At 35.9% G+C, this 20,711-nt stretch overlaps 3 protein-coding genes and 1 non-coding gene across 4 annotated transcripts; 3 read left to right on the top strand and 1 right to left on the bottom strand.

Annotated features, from left to right (window-relative positions):
- The first annotated feature begins 1,163 nt into the window (after positions 1-1,163).
- LOC113346814 (probable serine/threonine-protein kinase PBL21) lies at positions 1,164-5,765 on the top strand. Its single transcript, XM_026590340.1, has 9 exons — positions 1,164-1,455; positions 1,635-1,701; positions 1,809-1,911; positions 2,011-2,049; positions 2,211-2,398; positions 2,541-2,730; positions 3,195-3,586; positions 4,217-4,665; positions 5,397-5,765. The coding sequence occupies exons 3-8, from the start codon at positions 1,809-1,811 to the stop codon at positions 4,493-4,495; spliced, it is 1,191 nt and encodes a 396-aa protein (XP_026446125.1). The 5' UTR covers positions 1,164-1,455; positions 1,635-1,701; the 3' UTR covers positions 4,496-4,665; positions 5,397-5,765.
- A 1,487-nt stretch (positions 5,766-7,252) lies between these two features.
- On the bottom strand, positions 7,253-7,326 carry TRNAR-UCG. Its single transcript has one exon. It is a non-coding gene; the product is annotated as a tRNA-Arg (tRNA).
- Positions 7,327-12,568: 5,242 nt separating this feature from the next.
- On the top strand, positions 12,569-14,496 carry LOC113346813 (dehydrodolichyl diphosphate synthase 6-like). The gene is made up of 2 exons (XM_026590339.1): positions 12,569-12,891; positions 13,236-14,496. The coding sequence occupies exon 2, from the start codon at positions 13,273-13,275 to the stop codon at positions 14,155-14,157; it is 885 nt and encodes a 294-aa protein (XP_026446124.1). The 5' UTR covers positions 12,569-12,891; positions 13,236-13,272; the 3' UTR covers positions 14,158-14,496.
- Positions 14,497-15,827: 1,331 nt separating this feature from the next.
- LOC113346812 (dehydrodolichyl diphosphate synthase 6-like) lies at positions 15,828-17,295 on the top strand. The gene is made up of 2 exons (XM_026590338.1): positions 15,828-15,948; positions 16,102-17,295. Exon 2 carries the CDS (start codon positions 16,107-16,109, stop codon positions 16,992-16,994), a length of 888 nt encoding a protein of 295 aa, XP_026446123.1. The 5' UTR covers positions 15,828-15,948; positions 16,102-16,106; the 3' UTR covers positions 16,995-17,295.
- The last annotated feature ends 3,416 nt before the right edge of the window (positions 17,296-20,711 follow it).

The raw sequence follows: 20,711 nt of genomic DNA, 5'->3' as shown, positions 1-20,711 counted from the left end.
ATACGAATTCTTTTTCTATATCTAAACCTATTTTTGTATTTTTGCACCCCGTAACAAATTTTGCACCCTTATAATAAAATGCTTAGCTCCGTTCCTGATTGTGCTATGCCAGACTAGTCCGTGCACTGATACAACACGACACATAGCACAGATAAACATGAAGCACAACACAGTACATGCGAGTTTCATTAGATTAACTATATTGAGTTGGCTGTTTAAACCATCCCGACCATCAAATACCAATCGTAGGTTCTCATCTCTCTCGGGACAGTGGGATTGTGAGAGTGGGGATGTGTCCCACCCTTAACCCATCCCTGCAAATCCGCCGGGTTAGGGGGACCCCAATTTTTGTGTGTTGAGGAATGGACCGCGGGATTCAGTTTATCATCCCGTTAAATAAAGCGGATAAGGCAACGACTATCTATCTGGTACGGAAAGACGCCAAAAACATAGAAGGGAACAATACTTTGGGTCTTTTTGGCAAGAAGAATCGGCATTTTAATGTCGGATGGATAAGAATGAGCTTTGCATTCCGTACGGTGGAGAAACAAACTTCCAAGCTTATTGAACACGGTAACCAGCTCAGTCAATAGTTTTAGTGTGGATTTGACTACCCCAAAATCACAAACATTGAGAATTTGAAAGATATGAATCTTGTCATATGTATTAATGTCTGAAGAATGTGCTCTATTCATGGAGGTTTATGTCTTGGTGACTGGTGTTGCACCTCCTCATTCATCGTACGCTTGAAATTATTTGAAACGGTGAAATCTAGCGTGCGAATATTCTACCATTCCAAATCCAATTCCCTTTCTTCACCCATATCGACAATATTCATTATTCACTCTTATTAATTAATTTCCTAATTTCTCAATTAATACAGTATTGAGATTGGCATCAAACGTCAAACGTGACCCCAAATAAACAAGTCTGATTTCCGTAAAAAGGCAAACAGTGGTAGACCCCACAGGAAAAAAGAAGAAGAAAATATCCCTCGAAGTGGTCGACGGAGGGAGGAGGATGTGAAAGACAGAAACAAGGACGGAAAGATCAACATCAGATTGGTTGTTGTCAATTATTACGAAAATGACCCTACAAAGAAGAAAAGAAATACTGACAAAACATTGAATTTTAAAAAAGTGGACACGCAATACGAGATAGAGAGGAGGAACAAGAAAAAACCTACATCTCACGAAGAACGAGTGAGTGATAAACAAGAGAGAGAGTATTAATAAGACCCGACAAATTTGGCGCTTAAACTGGGAAAAAACACACACTTATAGAAGTGAGTAGAAGAACCAACAATCGGATATTCTTCTTCTGTTTCTGCTTCAGTTCCAGAAAGAATTACTGTATTATCACTTGAAGAAGAAAAAAGCAGCAGAAGAAGAATCAGAAGAATAATAAACAAGAATTTCTGGGATTTTCTCTTTATATAACAAACTGACAAAAAGAGTAAGTTTTTTTTCTTCTTTTTCTAGATTTATCAAATCAAATCAAACTTTTTTTTGTTGTACTAAAAAAAACCGGTAGATTTTGCTTTGTTTTTCAGTTACATTTTTTATTTATTACTACTAAACATTTTGTTTTTGTGTTTCTGTTGAATTGTTCTTCATTTTCTTTTTTTTCTGTAGTTTGACATGGTAAATGAAGATCTGGGTTAGTGTGTTTTGATTTGAAGATCGGAAAGACTTTAATCTGGTGAGTGCAATTCTGTATTTTTTTTTAGTCTTTTGCTGCTGAAAAATTGGTTTTTAAGGTTAGATTTTGTGTGAATTGGACCAATTGGTTTTGTATTTTTGTTCCAGATGGGTTGTTTTTCTTGCTTGCGTCCTTCACGAAAAGATGTTAGTAAGATTGAAGACAGTAACGGAATTCGATCTCGCTCACGCTACTCTGCCAGTCCATCAGGTTCATTTTTTTTTTTTTTTTGAAATTTAGTTGTGAATTTTACTTGATGGGTTTGTTATGTAAGATTTCTTACTGGTTTCTTCGTTCTTGGATTTGCAGGAAATGGGAAAGCAAGGGTATCATTCGAGAGTAATAGTGGTGAGAATGTTTTTCTTTGTCAAGTTTGACTGTCCACAGTGGAAAATGCAGCTACTTTATGAAGCTATTAGATTTGTGAAATTGATGTTTAAGATCTGGGGTTTTAAGGTATGAACTTTGGTCTAATTCAATTATCTTCTCTTTGTTACAATTTTTTGTAGAAATCTGTAAGAAGGGAACATCAGCCAATTGTAAGGACAAGGGAATTAAGAACACCCCAAAACGTCATACTGCCTGTAGCTACAGTTTTCGAGAACTTGCTACTGCAACTAGCAATTTCAAGGAGATTAATCTGATTGGAGAAGGAGGGTTTGGAAGGGTTTATAAAGGGCGCCTGGAAACAGGCCAGGCAAGATATTTCTTTTTGTTATTGATTTCTCGTGTGTTCACGTATTTGCACCTTCTAATTATTTCTTTGATTCAAAATTGTCGCTTGTTTGTGTATCTGTGAAGCTTTTTCAATGATATTAGTTTGTGGGTTTTGTAAACAGATTGTTGCTGTCAAACAACTTGATCAGAATGGTATCCAGGGGAATCAAGAATTCATTGTGGAGGTTCTCATGTTAAGTCTTCTTCACCATTTTAATCTCGTCACTTTGTTTGGCTACTGCACTGATGGAGATCAAAGGCTTCTGGTTTATGAATACATGCCAATGGGAAGCTTGGAAGATCATCTATTTGGTAAGTGGTTTGATGCAAAAGCTTGGAAGATCATCTTCTTGTCTTTGTGTTTGGAAGTTTTCACTTATATGCCTTCTGATTTGTTCGCCCACATTTCATCTTCCTTCCCCATTCCCTTGTGTTTCCACTGATAAAGGAATGGATCGGATAGATTCACACAATCATTGAAAGGGTGAATACATTTTTGGGACATCACATTTGATCTTTCAGTAGGATCCGATCTTTCATACAGTGGTCTTATCCATTTAGTTAGTCTACCAAAGTTTAGCTCATGTAGGAAACCAACATCCCTTCTCTTCTGCAAGCTCACAGAGAGGAACCCTCGTTTTTAAATGCAAATGAACTGTAAATGGTCCTCTAGCTGCAGGGATGTTTTTAGATAGAACTTTCACAGCTATACTTGAGCTTCGGTTTATGTCATCTGAACATAAAGTATTGTAACTGACATTCAATTTTGTTTTTAGGGAAGTCACCAAATACGGTGCCCTTAGATTGGAATACAAGGATGAAAGTTGCTGTTGGTGCCGCTCGAGGCCTTGAATATCTGCATTGCACAGCAAATCCACCTGTTATATATCGGGATTTAAAATCTGCTAATATATTGTTGGACAAGGACTTCAATCCCAAGCTTTCTGATTTTGGACTTGCAAAATTAGGTCCTGTTGGTGACAACACTCATGTTTCAACTAGAGTGATGGGAACTTATGGCTATTGTGCTCCAGAATATGCCATGAGTGGTAAGCTGACTCTAAAATCTGATATTTATAGCTTTGGCGTGGTTTTGTTGGAACTAATCACTGGTCGGAAGGCTATTGACACTACTAAGAAGCAAGGAGAGCAGAATCTCATATCTTGGGTGAGTTGTTGCAGTTTCTGTGTTTTGGGTCAATTTTGAGTTCTAGAATAAATGGTATCTTCTGAGTACCAACATTTGGCTAGCATCATAAACGTTTTTGTGTCCTCATACTTGAGTCCTGTAGTCCACCTCATAGTTATAGGGACATAGACCTGTACACCACCACAAGGGAGGGTAACCCCTCATTCTAGTGACTCCGTGGCCATAATGGTCATCAGTTACATTGTACGGTTAACACTCACCAGCATTACAAAGTGTGTCTCTGGTCCATTACACCCCACTGGTATGGTCTCATCATGCATCCAGGGCAACTGTTGGGCGTTTTTTTTTTTTGGTCTGACATATTGGGAATCCGATACTTATATAACATGTAAAAAATGCTCCCTTTTAATATATGTGGTAGATATTCATCTGACATAATTCACTAATACTCCCTTTTAATAAAGTAAGCTCGAACCAGATATTCATGAAGTTATTGTAGACTTGTAGTTAGATTGTGTTGGTAATAGAAATACCTGTGTAGTGGACCAGAATTTACCATTCATCAAAGTTCTAAACCAGCTTCTTTCTCCGTATATACATCTATAGTTGTCTGTTAATATGATTTTTTTTTTTTGTCTTTATTTTCAGTCTCGACCTTTCTTTAAGGACCGGAGGAAGTTTATTCAGTTGGTTGATCCTTTACTGCAAGGGCGCTTCCCTACCCGCTGCTTACACCATGCAATAGCAATTACTGCTATGTGTCTTCAAGAGCAGCCAAGCTTCCGCCCCTTTATAAGTGATGTTGTTGTAGCACTTGAATACTTGGCTTCTCAACCATATAACTCTGGATCTAATACTAGAACCCAAAGTCCATCATCATCCACACCTTCAAGAGAAAACGGACTCTCTTCCTCTGAAACCAGATAACTAGGAGTAGTTTTTTGCATCTGTTTAGATGGGTAATGAGTAGTGTTAGATTAAGAGTCGGATGCTTGAGGTGCCAAGTAAACTATATTGGGGGTCGCATCAGCAATTGGTAAATCCGGCTTACAAGTTAAGAGGAAAGAGTGAACGTTCGCGGCTATGTGTGCAAGAAGGTAAGAAGTTCCTGCCACATTCTGCATTCACGTGTCATCTTTATATGATATAGTTGCACAACTTTTGGAAAAATAATCCCTCTTATAAAAGACGTAAGATCTATTTACAAATGTTTTGTCGAAGAAGCTAATTGCATTTTTGCTTGAATTCCGTTTTGCCATTAATCAGTCAAGTAGAAATGAAATCAGTTGTCTTTCTGGTGATTAGGCAAAGGTTAGAAAACCAATACAATGTCGAAGCCTTTAGTGAATCCTAGTCCTTTTGTTTTGTGCATCCAGTTATTTTGAATGGTCTTTCTTCCTTCTCCATCACGTAAATTGCTCCTTCCTTTTTGAATTTGTTGAGGAAATCTTTATGTCAAAGTATAACACTTGCCTTGATCCTAGTCCTTCTGTCTTGTGCTTCCATTTATTTTGGATGGCCCTTCTCCCTTCCCCATCATGACTTCATAATTGCTCCTTCATATTTGAAAATTTTGAAGAAATCTTGGTTGATAATGAATGTTGTAAAAATAAGAGGTGCTATAATTGAAATTCTTTAACATGTTAATCATTTTGGTCCCGAAACCTTGGATTCTTTTCATGTCTGCACATTTATAAAGTAAGATTCATATGTCCATAAGCACATCCAGCATGTATTTTAAGAATGAATTTCTTGTGTTCGCATGCAATAATTTGGTTATGTTCATGTACTGACTGGTTCATTCTTTTCTGTGTTTTTGTTGTCTTAGGTGAAGGTAGATAGAGGATCTGTTCGGTATAAATATATATTACATGTAAGAATGTGTATATACAATATGTACAGTATATGTGTGCGGCTCCTCATGATGAACAAGGAGGATATATGGGTTTGTGGTGTTTACTGAATATTCAATTGAAAGAAAATTGACTACTCTTATTTTTGTATAGCGTTTGTGACGGATATGAACTATAAGCAGTTTGCTTGAAAAGGGCAAAATGCTGGATAATTATTGGGATGGTGAAATTGGTAATGTCTTTTTACATTTTTCTTTTTTCTTAGGTTTCTGTCACTGCACCGAGAACTTTCGTTCAATGCTGAAATTTTAATTTATTTTAATAAATTTTGGAGTGATAGAGAATATTGAGATTTTATGTTATATATATCAATTAGACTTTCAAGTGTTCTACTTCGGCGTTGCTGCCTTTCTAATGCTGTTTTTATTTTACCCGCCTTCGAAAGTATTTTAGTCAAGTGTTGTCTGTTGATTATAATTTGCTTGGTTTTATTGGATTGTGGAATGTGTGGAAACACTAGTAAAATACAGGGCAATCTAATATTGAGCTTGGTGGGCACACAGCACACTGATGTGCCGTTTCCAAGAATTGTCGATCTCAGAAATACCCGAGGAGAATTTCTTCTCCACTGGAATCCTGTTGTCTCCTGAGGAGGGTTTCTTCTCCACTGGAATCCTGTTGTCTCCCAGGATGGCCAACCATAATGCGGATCACCGGAGTCTGAAACGTGGTGTATCAATATCCTCATCCAGCGCAACTCGGTCAAACTCATAGGTAACATCATCCCATGGTGTATGAACTTTGAATTTCTTTCAATTTTCACCCATAGCTCGCAATGATGCAAAGTTATTTACGTGAGCAATTGCTTCGACATCTTCCAGATTATCAGATCTGGCTCTGTTGGAAATCCTCTTCAAAAGTGTGGTTTTCTTGTCGTAACAATATAGTGTAGCATATAATAATATTTATTCTCCGTTCTTTGCAAGTGAAATCGGCTGAAACTTGCTTGAGTTCTTTTTACGAGAACCACCCACTACGACTTTGTAATCTATGTCGAACTCCATACACCAGGTCTCCTTCAAGGACCATATTCCCATACGTACTTCATCCATATTATCCTTGTAAAGACACAAATAAATGCCTTCCCAGTGCTACAAGTCCAAATCTATTTTTGAATTTACGGTTTTCCAGACAAGGAGGGACAACAGACAGCAACCTAAACTCTTCGTCAGCCAAGTCAAAGGCCACAACTTTGTTGTTCGAATTTCAATAAATAGCATCATTTGCATATGTACCCCTACCCTTCTTCGTTGAATCCAGTCGATGCGAGACTCTACCTATGGCTCTCCACCCGCGACCACTGCCAAGCGTGTATACTTCGACATTTCCTACCGCACGGTGGAGGTAATAGATTCTGACAACTTTGTACTCATTGGTTGACCTAACATACCCGAATCCGACGACCAGGATCAACGTCTTCTTTGTTTACAACTAGTTCAGGAAGAAAAGCATATTCTCTGGTAAGAGGATTACAAATATAGATGGGATCTAGAACTAAATTGTGAAGTTGAAATGCACAAACCAGGCCATTGCAGGAGCCAACTAAGTGATCAGATATGAGGTCATTGTGCACAGGAGCATAGTGGATCCTTTTCAGATTTTCATGGCAAATGTATTTCTCATCACTTAGTTGTCCTCCAAGGAAAAGTAAAGCTTCGCAGTCGTCAAGATGGTCAATGCGACGAGCAAAAAGATACATGATCCCACCTTAGCAGCTACATCATTGTGGAGTTGAAATGTCCATTTTAAAACACATCCGCAAAAAAGTAAACGACCACAGTGGGAGTCGAACCCACGACCTTTTGATCCGAAGTCAAACGCGCTAATCCACTGCGCTATGCGGTCCTGATGTACGAATTGGGGAAAGGAATTATGGTAACCCAAACACCAGGTATAGACAACCTTGGAGAATATTCTCTATATAAAAATGGAGTTTTTTTTGATCGACGTGATTAATCGGAGCTTCTGGTTGATTTTGGCCCGACCATTTAAAATTTCGGCCAATAAAATTTAAATAGAATTTTTTGACCCCACGATATATTTTTCGACCAATAACATTCAAGATTTATTACTTTTACCAAAACAATAAAATTAAAATCTTATACAATTACCAAATATATAAATAGAAAACATCAACTAAAATAGTATGATATCCTAACAAAATCAATATGTTTTAGGAAATTTTAAAAAAATTAAACTGGAATATGTCCTATTTATATAGATTTCATTTAAAAGTAAAATTCAAAAATATTAAAATAGAATCACATCAAGATATGCATTGTTCATCATAAAATTAAATCAAATCATAAAAAAAAAAAATCCCAATGTCCAATGTTTAATTGCATATGTTATAGGAAACGCTTCTCTCTCTTTCTGTCTAAAAAAAAAAAACTCTTCATCTTCATTTTGCTCAGATTTGGTCCTTTTGGACCAGATCTGAGCAAGGATTATTGTTTTCTTTAGTTTTACTAGATTTTCTAATAAAATAAGATGTTTTTTAATTTATGGTGTCTTTTGACACATTTCTTCACCATTTGGGTGATTTTGTCTTCGCTTTTTGGGAGATTTTTTCTTCGCTTTGAGAGCGATTATTTCTTCACTTTGATGGTGATTTGTTCAATCTTTGTTGGTTGTTTCATGGATGTTATTCTAGATTCGCGAACATCGGCGAATCAACACAACATAACTTTGAGTCCATCTTCAACAAAAGGGATTTAGAGCATCCGGGTTTTTCGTTCACATATACAAGATTAAGGGCTAGTCACTCCTTTGTTTTTGGAGCATCTCTTGTTATAGAAGACAAACATTGAAAATGGTCGGAATTGGTTCCGGATTATACCATCTTTTCTCTCTACTTTTTATACAAAAATTGGGTACCTTTGCGGTATTTTGCTCTTTCGCTTCGCGAATTACATGTAATTGGTATCTTTATTTGTATTTGGGTATTAAGTTTCTTGTATTTTGATGTTCTTTTTCTTGTAAACAATCATGTAATCACCTTTTTGGATTGAATGAAATGTAGTCTGATTGTTCATCAATTTTTTTTTTTTTACATATGTTATAATTAAATAAACTCTAATTACAATTAATACCAATAATTAAACTGACCCTAATTAGTTATTTACAATTACAACTACAACCAAAATAAAGGAAATGATTAAATTTTCTTTTAAAGAGTTGTAGATACATATATGTAAATTGATGCGTGCTTTCTCCTATGCGAAAAAAATGATTGTAGATCATGTCCAAAAGTGAAAACACAAAATCGTTAATAGAAAAATGTGGTGATATTGAAACATAATATTAGACAAAACTTTGAGAACACAAACATTAAAAGTGCAATAGACAACAAATAACGAAATCAATATCATTTTCTTAATATTGTACATTACATAAAAATAATATTAAAATAAGAAATAATATGCGCGAATATTTTGTTGGCCAAATATAGTGCAACAAGTAAATGTGACACTCCAAAAAGCTAAAATTAGATATTATTTCTCTTTATATCGTTTAATGCATAAAGAAAAAGAAAAGAAGCATTAATTCTATTTCTAAGCCGTGTGAAAACTGAAAAGAAACTCAATATTTTTTTGTCCCAAATATCTTGCAAGAAGTAAATATGCCGCAGTAAATTATAGAAATATTTAGATATTGATTAATATTATTCCTAAAACAGAGTTGTTTCATATGGAAATTACACTTCGTTGTCTCTCTATATAACGCCCGTGCAAAAGCCAAAAGCCGCAGTTTTCCACGTTGCTTCTCTCTTCTATGATTTTGTCTTCTTCCGTTTAAAGCTCTACTTTCGTTGTTTGTTTTGCAGGTATCCTTAGATCATTCAAATCATGCATCTGTTGTGGCTGTTGTACCCGCACATACGTCATATGTCGAACAAAATCAAGGTACAAACTCATTCTTGCAATTTTTCCTATCAAAAAAAGAAAAAGAAAACTCATTCTTGCAGATATTGTTGCAATATAAATCAAACACCATGATCGTTTTTTTGTTTCACAGCCCCAGGACTAAATGATGGTTTTTTGCACTTATTGCTTCACCTGTTGCTAAATCAGTAAATAATGGTTTGCCCAATTTGTCATCGCTGATCAGTGATTATGTTCATATGATTTTTTTCCCTGTTTTTTCTTTGTTTAAGGCTTGATGCAACCTTCTTAGGTATGGAGTTGGGATTAAACGCATCTTATCCATTCTCCAAATATTCGCCCCATTCAATCTGTGCTAATGGTGAAGAAAGGGAGAACAATTACAGTTGAAGAAAACTGCATGTCAAACCTGAGGAGATTGAAATTTTGTTGTGCTGACTTAAGTAGTCTCTCATTGATCTGCTTGTCTCTGCTTTTAGTTCAAGATTTGCTGCATAAGGTAATTAAACCTACATCTATTCATAGAGTTAGTGAACCTTTACGCAATTGCAAGGTTCCTATTTCAGTTGAGTTTTAATATGTTTCGCTAGATCCTCTTTGCCGTTGCACGTTACTCTCTTAGTCTCTAGATGAAAAAATAACAAACTTTCATACTGGGTTTTATAGGTTATGCCACGCGAGACACTCAATGTATTTAAAATCCACGGGCTACCAATGCATTAAAAGTGATCAATTACGAGACATATACTTTCCTTTGATCGAAAAATCCTTAAAGATTATATTTACTATTTTTTGTATGATTTATTATTGAGATGAATAATATTAGGTTGTATTCGTGACTAACTAATGACAAAAAATGCTCTAAAGACTGCATTTATAACCACACTTACTTTTTGATTATTTGTATAGATTTTGGGTTTTGAATCATAAGGACAAGCAAAATTAATCAATATACTGTATTTTTTGTTTTCGCCTCTATATGTTCATTGAGAAGGGCATTACATTGATAACTATTACCTCCTCCACTTTTGTCATCTGAGAGAAATTATGACGATTTGGGAGTTGATGACCTGGACGTGTTTTCTCAACTGCGATGAAATGGTCAGTGAAGAATCTGGAAAAGGATAACTAATATCATTCATCTATTTATCCCATTTGATACCATCATCCATCTGTTTAGTGATCTAGTTTTAGATGGAATGTCACACGTCCCGATAAGGATAAACATGCCTGGGGAAGATTAAAAATATATCTTTTGTAGCGCTGACAGTAGAATCCATAACACCTTGGATGGCCTGTCTTCCAAAAGTTCGAGATGGGATACTTATATAAAGTATAAACTAATGTGTTACACGGGATGCTACTCCAAATAATTAAATTCCCAAAAATATATCGAACAACCCAGCTCTAGGTTATTTCTTGTATCCATGCCGATGAAATTGAAAGGTGGTGTGCTTTGGTGTTGGTTTCCCTATTTTATTTTATTTTATTTTACTAATGGTTTGTGTTTTGAACTGTAAGATATAATCTAAACCAAGCAATCAAAGGTGCTCACCTGAATTTTTTTATGTATGAGATATTTACTGCTAAACTCCATTGTGTTTGTGCGTCTAAGTTTCAATGTGGATGGATATATTGTTGAATCACCATGTTGGAGAATCTATTTAGTCAGTGACATTGCAATCGACTAGAATGCATACTCTTTGTATTGATTTAGGTCGTACTCGGACAATCGGGTCTTCAGTTGATAATGCTTGTGTTTTTTCTCTTTCGATAAAGGTTAGATGCTTTCGGTATCTTGAATTGTACGCTTTTGGCAGCTTCATAGTACCAACAATGCAATTGGAAACCTATTGGCACATTTGAGAATTAGTCAAAGAACAACACCATTCAAATTATATGAATCATTCGATCTATGGCCTACATTTGTACTAATTCTATGTGCCACTTAAACCATTCAACAAAGTCTAAACCATTCAATGAAGTCTACATGAACCAACATTTTTGTTTCTCGCACCGTGGGTGCAAAAAATACAATAATTCTTTGTACATGGGATTTGGAAAACGGGAAAAAGTTCACCTTCGAGATTATCTTATTTTACTGCTAGATGTATTTGTTTTGGTTCCTTTTTTCACCTTACCTTTTTAAATTTAATCCCTACTCATAAAGTAAGATGTCCAGTAAACAACAGATCATATGAAGAAGACCGCATGCCAGAGGGATCACACAATTTACATTTTTGTTTACAAAAAAAAAAAAAAAAAATTCAGTGTCCATGGTTATGTGACTTTATGATATCAGATATTTATATATCACCAGAACATGGGTACAAAGTACACATCTATGCAAAATAAGATCATTATCACGAGTTGATGTGATCAAAAGTGCCCATATCTCATCCAAGTATCTATTTTTCTTTTTCTGCGAGAAAAGAATCATCCAAGTTGTGTAGCCTAAGCTTTTTATAGTCTTTTCCTTAATTTTTATACCTAACACACAGAAAAGCATGTTTAGAAACTTTCCTTTAGTCTTAAATTTATTTCTTCTCAATAAGTACTAGCGTAACATATGGTTTCTAAACGATCTCAGCCATGTGTGACTAATTTTGTGCACTTTTTACTCCCATAATATAAATCTACACATTCATTATTGATCCCCTGTTGAGTTGAGATTATAATGTATAACAATCTCAGTGACTTGATTATAATCTAAACAGTATAAATCCATTAATGAAGTAAAGGCATATGATGACTTGATGGACCAAAAGAGATAAAGAATACACAGTACAGAGAAAAACAAAAAAACGAGCTATGAAAATTTAAGGCGTACCAAAATTCGGAGGAAGACTGAAGACAGAACGAAATACGGCTCTGAAGACGTCAAAATGAAATGCAAGCCTGTGACTTAAACAAAAAAATTTATTTGCATTGAATTTTCATAAGTTTATAAATGTCTTATTAGTTTTAATGGTTTTTGTGCTTATTAAATTTTTAATAATTTATTGTTAATGTAATTAATTTTTAAAACATAAGATCCATAAATTTGTAGGGGAAACATAAACCCGTGCGTCGCACGAATGATAAACTAGTTATCGCAAATTAAAGTAGCCAGGATTACTGTCCGCGCGATAAAAGGAGTGCTGCGAGTTGGTGTCGTAAATCTCAATCATTAAAAAAAGATTTAAAAGTTGGAGGGGAGCCAGCCATCCAAAATAATATTCCACCGAGATTTCCACGCCCATTCGCCTTATATTTTTTAATTTTTAAAAAATATTTTATTTTCCGATCCGGATTTTTATTTTACTAAAAAAGACCAAACCTTATTCAGTAAGCTCTCTTTTGGTGTTCCAATTTCTATTCCTATCTTTTCTGATTCTGAATACTATCTGATCAGTGTAGTAGTAGAGGTCAAGATATTTATCTTCCTGTTTTGTCTCTTCTTTCATAATTCCGAACTAGTTCTTGCTTCTATTGATTTTTCCTTCTCTGGGATTAGGGTATTACAATTGTTTGAGGAGTTCATCAGGTAATTTTAATGAATTTCTCTCCAGTTAATTATAATATGGAAATTTATTGATTAAATTCACTGTACACCTATTGAAAGTTTTGAAAGTTAAATGTTTAGCAAAGAGGCAGTGTAATATAGTTTGAATTTGGAAAGTATAAACAAACTGTTTGATAAAATGCTTCAATGATAATTTTGCATATGAACTCACATACAACTGATAAAATCCATGATGCAAGAAGAATGTTGAAATGTATTGTATAATTGTACTTTCTGGAAAGTTGAAACTTCCTCTTTGAGAGGCATTAAATTTTACTAGAAGTTTATGCTTTGGGTCTAACAGTTTTTTTTTTTTAAATCCACAGGTTATTATTTTCGCTTCTGCTGCAGTTCAAAATAAAAATGATAATGAAAATGAAAATGGAGGGTGTTCAAGATTCTGTAACTCGTTTTCTTGGAAAACTCAAATTTCTATTCCGGAAGTTTGTGTTTGCTGTGCTCTCCGTGGGTCCGATTCCCACTCATATCGCTTTTATTATGGATGGAAACCGGAGGTTTGCCCGCAAACACAATTTGAAAGATGGGTCTGGTCACAGGGCAGGGTTCCTGGCTCTTATGTTGATGTTGCGGTATTGCTATGAGTTAGGGGTTAAGTATGTTACTGCATATGCCTTCAGCGTTGATAATTTCAACCGTGATCCTGAAGAAGTTAAGCATGTGATGGATCTGATGGTGGAGAAAATAGAAGAGTTACTCAAGGAAGAGAGCATTGTCAATAGTTATGGGGTTAGGTTGCATTTCATTGGGAACTTGAAGCTCTTAAGTGAGACTGCTAGGGCAGCAGCTGAGAAAGCTATGGCAGCCACGGCCAAGAATAACACTGTTGTATTACTGATATGCGTAGCATATTCTTCTACAGATGAGATTGTGAACGCTGTCCAAGAATCTTATAACGAGAAGCTGCATACATTGCAAGACTTGAATCCAAATGGCTCGAACGATAATCAGATTAATGTTGGCTATAGTGAGAAAGATCTGGAGTTTGCAGTTAAGTTGTCAGATCTAGAGAGACGCATGTACATGTCTGTTAGCCCTGATCCTGACATTTTAGTTCGTACATCAGGTGCCAATCGTTTGAGCAATTTTCTTCTCTGGCAATCTACACACACGTATTTGTATTCTCCTGCGGCACTTTGGCCAGAGATCTCTTTATGGCACTTGATATGGATGGTCTTGAACTTCCAACGAATCAAACATAATTTGGAGAAGAAAAGGAAGCAACTATAGGCATAAGTTTGTTTGTCATTTTCTGTAGTTACTTATGTGGTAGTTCAATTGACATTCCAGACTTTTCTACTTTAATTCTCCACCTAGCTAGATAAGATCCATTTGGGGAATATTTGCAGTCGTAACGGAGGGATACAAAGTAAAAAAGGATGGTTGCGTTGGTAGACCTTTTTCTTTTACCCTATTCGATTTGTTAAATTGCTTCCCCATATCTATAAAGAAATATAATGATGATTACAATTATACTACTCAATTTGTTCTTTAACTATGTAAGTTTTCGTGCCTACAGCTTCTTTTACGATGCTTGTGGGTTATTTAACGAAAGAGTGTTTCAAGTAATTTTGTTGCTACTTCTCATATAAGATCTCTCACAGCTTCTCAAAAATTATTGTGAATAGCTCACTAACATATGCATGTTCTTAACATTTGGTGAGAGGCATGTTATTACTTTTACCCACCGTAAGTGCTTGAATCAAGAATTTGTTGATCAGTACTAAACTGTAGATCCGCTACCTAAGATGCTAGAGTTGATAAGTTGACTCAAAAATCTGGATATAGTCGTAGAGTAGTGAGGGTCTGTTAACCTGTGAAAAGGAAATGGCTGGTATTGCTCGAGGGTATACTCAAGGGAATTATGCGAGTTTCATGACCATTTTCAACTCATACCTGTACTAAGATGATAGGTAGTCAAGGTAGTACGAGTGTACGACTCGGCCGAATCAACCAAGTGTTTGGTGCATCAGTAGCCATGACCTGTGATTAAGGAGACTCTAGGGAGCAGTGCAGAATGGGCAGAATCAAGCATTGATTCTTGTGAACACCGCTGCTTTAGAGGTAAGCATTGTTTTTGGATCCTCCTACTGTAGCTTTCGTTTAAGGTCCTTCATGTTTAGCTAAGTAGTGAAGTATTTCCTCAGGTATTCAAAAGTACTAAAAGTGAAGAAGATGCAGTTTTGGCCTCTTCCGGAGCGGCATGTACAGTTGTACATAATGTGACAGAGGTCTCAAGGTATGTTAAAACATGGAGGAAGTCATTTGAGTTTCTCCACCTTAATCTCCAGGCGCTGCTTAGAATCTTATTTTTATCTGAAGCAGGACTTCCACCAATGCTAGCCTGGGATCATCTCAGAATGATGAATCACCTGCTGAGGTTTTGACTGCATCAGAGAAGCAGGTACTTTCCATACGTGCGTGGTACACGGTACCCCATAGTTGAAAACTAATCTTGAATGCTAATAGTACATAACCATAAAAATATGCATTGAGAAGTCACATTGAATAGGTACTGTACTGTAATTCGTGAACATGCCGTAGCTTGAAGGAGGCTGTTCCGTGATTCGTGAATCAACTTGCTGTAAACACTTCAACAGTAAGTGTTCGTCTGTCCACAACATAAAGTAGTTTGTAGGAAATAAATTAGAATATTTCCTTTTTCTTACTTAGGTATCAACACGATTTAAAGTTTTTACACATAACTAATTAGTACCTGCCAGTCTATGGTTATTATTTATACTTTTTGCCTTTTGTAAATATGAAGGTACTACATGCAGAAACTCTTGGATAGGTAGCTCAGACAGTTCAGTTTGTATGACTGTTAGGAACAACTGGTTGTTGGTTATATACATATATATGTGTGTGATTCTACATGATAGTTAAAAAGTAGAAATTCAAAGTACATGACACTTCAAACACTCATCTGCATTTTCCTCCCAAAATGCAGTTAGTTTAGAGTCCTAACATTCTCCAACCCAATCAAAAAGAACTGATTTCCATCAAGAAAACAAAGTTCATGTAAGCTTTATTTGATGCTTTTTTCTTTGTTTATAGAATACGGTGCTTGTATCAGGATATCTGCAGGTTTTGAAGGACTTAAAATAGTCTAATTTCTATTCAACTTAGGTTAAGTCATATACTCACTGAAAACTGATTTCAAATTTCTGTCAGTAAGGATGCAGTCATATAAGATGAAGTTAACTGAGTTCTTCGGAAACTTGTTTAGTTTTATCCGAAGGCTTATCTTCAGCGTGCTTTCTGTCGGTCCAATCCCGACTCATATATCGTTTATCATGGATGGAAACCGGAGGTATGCTCGGAAACATGGACTGAATGAAGGTGCTGGCCACAGAGTTGGATTCTTTGCTCTGATGTCGATGTTGAAGTACTGTTATGAGTTAAAGGTGAAATATGTGAGTGTATTTGCTTTTGGTGCCGAAAATCTGAACAGAAGCCCTAAAGAAGTTAAGTATTTAATGGCTCTGATGGAAGAGAAAATTGGGGAGATACTCAAAGAAGAGAGCCTCATGAATAAATTAGGGATTAGAATACAGTTCATAGGAAACTTGAAGCTCTTAAACGATACTACCAGGGCAGCAGCTAAGAGAGCAATGGCAGCCACGGCCAAAAACAAGAAATTTGTGGTACTGGTTTGCGCAGGATATTCATCCGTCACTGAGATCATGAATGCTGTCCAAAAATCTTATGAAGACAAGAGGCGTAAGTTACAAAAACTGGATTCCAGTGGTACCGGTACTGATCAGAGTCGAGTTGATTTTGATGAGAGTGATCCCGAGTTTGAAATTTCATTATCAGATATAGAGAGACATATGCGCATGGCTGCATACCCTGAACCTGACATTATAGTTCGTACTTCAGGTGCAACACGACTTAGCAATTTCCTTCTGTGGCAATCTTCGCAAACATATCTGTATTCACCAGCGGCACTTTGGCCAGAGATCTCTTTATGGCACTTAATATGGATGGTCTTACACTTTCAGCGAGTTCCACAAATTTTGGAGAAGAAAAAGAAGCAAGCAACTTTAAATCATAATCATTATTAGACTTTTCCAACTGATTCTTGATCTCTTGCAGCAAAGTGGAACTGGATGGAGTTTCATGCGAAGTGGAGGTTTTCTTGGAAGGTGTCATGATGCTAGAGGATCCTTGCAGCAGTAATAAGATTGCTTTTTCATTATTTATATTTATATTTCTATTTTACCGATGCTTTTAAGGTTTTGGTTGTCCAATCCAACTACTTCAGTCATGGGATGGTTACTCCAATTCTTCTTCTTCTATGTAAGCTCCTTTGAAATGGCATTTACGCATGTTTAATATTGTAAGAGTGTGGCAAATGCCTCCGTAGTATAGTGGTCAAGTTGTTGGACGACAGTAGTCTTGTTGTCATTTCTCTAAACAACGTGATACGAAATTAGAGGTTCGAAGCCGGATCCCAATAACTTGTGCCCCACTGCATGGGTGTCTAAAGAAAGAAATGACTTACAGTCTCGCTGCTTTCCTTAAATCATTTTTTTCCATTAGACATTCAAGTATTTAAATTTTACCAATCTCACTGACCGAATCTGGCAAAAAAGATATTAAAGCTTCTCCAATGAAATGTATGTGAAGATAAATGTCTAAGTCCACATAGGATAGACAATTATTTTCCCTAAAAATCTTCTCCAACCCAACTTTTTAAATCAATGTGAAGATGACATGGCTTAATTTTCGACATTCGCCTTGACAATGTCAAGCTATTCAAGTAAACTTTTGCTTCCTAAAATTAATTCAAATATATTAAATAGCCCTCTTTAGGTGTAATAAAACCTAAAATTTACTAAAAATAAAAAATGCATTTAATTCATAAGAAATCATCAACAACACCATTGGAGATGAAGTATTTTCTCCCCTAAATTTAAGGAAAAATTGGAATAAGATGTTTGTTTGGGTTGCCACCTAGAAAACACAAACAACCACCATCGGAGAAGGTATTACGATGGAAGGCAACCTATCATCATTCCTATAAAAGGAGAAGACTCAATTCAGTCGACACTTTTGCATGAAGTAACATGATTTAACTGAACTTCAACAAATGGAAAGAGCTATTCGACGACCAACAGCTGTGACAAATGTACACCTCACTAATCATTTATCTGTACAATGCAATTTATCCGAACGTCCTTTAGAATGACTGTGTCCTCTTAATGCGAAGTGCAGAATAATTAAAACTAAAATAGGATTAAGTTGCGATGCTGCTACACTTCCCCCACTCCCTATCACCATTACATGGCATCATCTAGACCATTGATTTCATTAATTTTGATCTCATGGAGAAGCAGGGGTCCCATTATAATTTACTTTGGCCAATATCTATTCGACACGTAGGCGGGGAAGAGAATGGGAGTGGGGATCATCTAGCATTTTCGATTAAGCTGGGAGCCACCAAATTAATGCAGTTTGTTTACTTTGGAATTAACAACTCCATTTTTGAGGGGTTGGTTTTTCAGTCTTTAGGGATGACTCTGGAGAAGGAAAGTAGGATGAATTTGACATAAAATTCTGTGGTTAAAGGTTTTATTCCCTTTCTCTCTGCTCGAAAGCAGGGAAAATTGCAGTGTAGAAACTGCAATAAAAGATGTGTACATTATATGATTTTAATACAAAATTATGTGGTTAAAGGTATTGTTCCCTTTCTCTGTGCTTGAAAGCAGGGAAAGTTGCAGTGTAGAAACTGCAATAAAAGATGTGTGCATAATAGAGTAAATCATTGTTATGAATAACCTGTAAAGTTGTGGATAACCTGTAAAGTTATAAAGGAAGAAAGAAACATCGCGAAAAAGACTACCCGGTTCAAAGTTATAAATGAAGAAAGAAACGTTGCGAAAACGACAACACTATGCAAAGTTTACAGATAATAGTAATTCAATCTCCTCCTGCTATACAAGACAAGACGATGTCAGAAATCCAAAAGTCGTATGACATGATTCTACTTATACAAATATATCCATAGCCGTGTTGGTCAATATCATGACAAATATGCATTAATTATATATATATATAAGGTTCTTTTAATACATATTAATTTCATCAAACCAAATGTTCACATGCAAAGCTCACAAATATGGTTGGGTTTCCAAAACACCATCAAAAATGTCAACAGATGACCTTGAAAGACCTATGTTAAGATCTACACACATGGAATCTTCCAAATGCGTACCCAAACCAATATTCGCGTTTTCTTAATATACGGTTGCATAGGGGTCTTTCACTTGTTGAACACGCAAGTAACATTCTTCATGATTATACATAAGAGTACATGTACATTGGGTATCGCGGAGCGGAGTTGCCGCAACACCTCCATGTTGCCCATACTACGTGGAGTGTGTTCTTCTTGGAATTTTGTCGAACAATTACTGTTAGGTGGCCCACCTGGGATAAAACTCGAAGAAGAAGATCTCCCATTAAAATAATATCTTCTAGTATGATCACAAACAACTTTTTTAGATTCATTCATATACATGTGTTTCTCGAAACATAAGTTCAACAATTCCTCCTAAAAAAGGATAAAATAACAACAATCAAATACCAATGTATTTCACAACTAATAATAGTACTTATAACTCTATTTCAAAATTTAGTTCAAAAGTATAACGTACTTACCAGTCAAAAAGTAATAAGATCAAAATTATAGGCACAAGATATAGGCATAGGCACGTCCAAAGTTGTTAGTTCCCCATTAATGTACATAGGGACAAACCACTCCACTTGTGGTAGTTGTGTCAATGGTTAGCTCTCAGGATCAACGTCATGTGACTAAGACATCATGTTTGGAGGTAGACATCTAGGTCTACGTCGCCGTTCACTTCTAAGAAAAACTTATCACATCATGATTCTGTATGTGTATTATTTTCTTAAGTAGTAAAAATCCCATAATCTTCTGCTGCCACCATTCATCGCAGTTTACCTGATCCATCAACCAGTAATGGTTTATGGGTACAACTACTCCCGACTCAACTGATTCTAAGACCGGGAGGTCACATGACATAGTTATTTGACCTGTAATCTGCCGCACACATCTCTCACCAAGGTACATACTCAACCACTGACCTCTAAAATCATAAAATACAACTTTATTCTCCGACATTTCCTCTGCCTCCACTATCTCTTCAAACTTCTATAATGATCATATCTACGTGGTTGCTATATCACTGATTCTTTGGTTCTCATGTCAAGTTGTTCCAATTGAACGCTTGTAGTTATCAACTTGACTTTGACCTACTCTATTCTGATTCCTAAATAATAAAATGGCAGGATAGCAACATTAATTATTGATAATAGTTGTATCTAGTCTCCAAAGTCAAAAGTGGTTGACAATTGCGAAAATAGAAGTAGTACCAATACTCTATAATCATCCACATCCCACCCGTTCCCGAACGCTTTGTAGAACTCCATTTGCCAAGGCGATCAAATAAATTTCCCAATGTAGCACTTCCTCAATCATATGGGCCGAGATTATGCAAATGTTCCAACAATACTAACCATCCCTTATTTACTCTTGTTGTAGTGTTTCCTATAAAAAATGTACAAATACACCACAATAAAAAAATATTCTGGTCGATTGTTGTTGGTTATATTATTGATTATCTATCTTGAGGAGCTCATTTTTTTGTTCCTTTTTTAATATTCAGAAGTTTTAAAATCTTCCCTGACAGTTTTTATTAATTACTAACTTCCAAATTCTACGTATGTACTTTCTTGATGGGTGAGAGACTGTACATCTA

The sequence above is a fragment of the Papaver somniferum genome, chromosome 2 (assembly GCF_003573695.1).
Source record: "Papaver somniferum cultivar HN1 chromosome 2, ASM357369v1, whole genome shotgun sequence".
NCBI classification, from domain to species: domain Eukaryota; kingdom Viridiplantae; phylum Streptophyta; class Magnoliopsida; order Ranunculales; family Papaveraceae; genus Papaver; species Papaver somniferum.
Note: the sequence above shows the minus strand (reverse complement) of the source record. Positions and strands in the feature narration are given on the sequence as shown.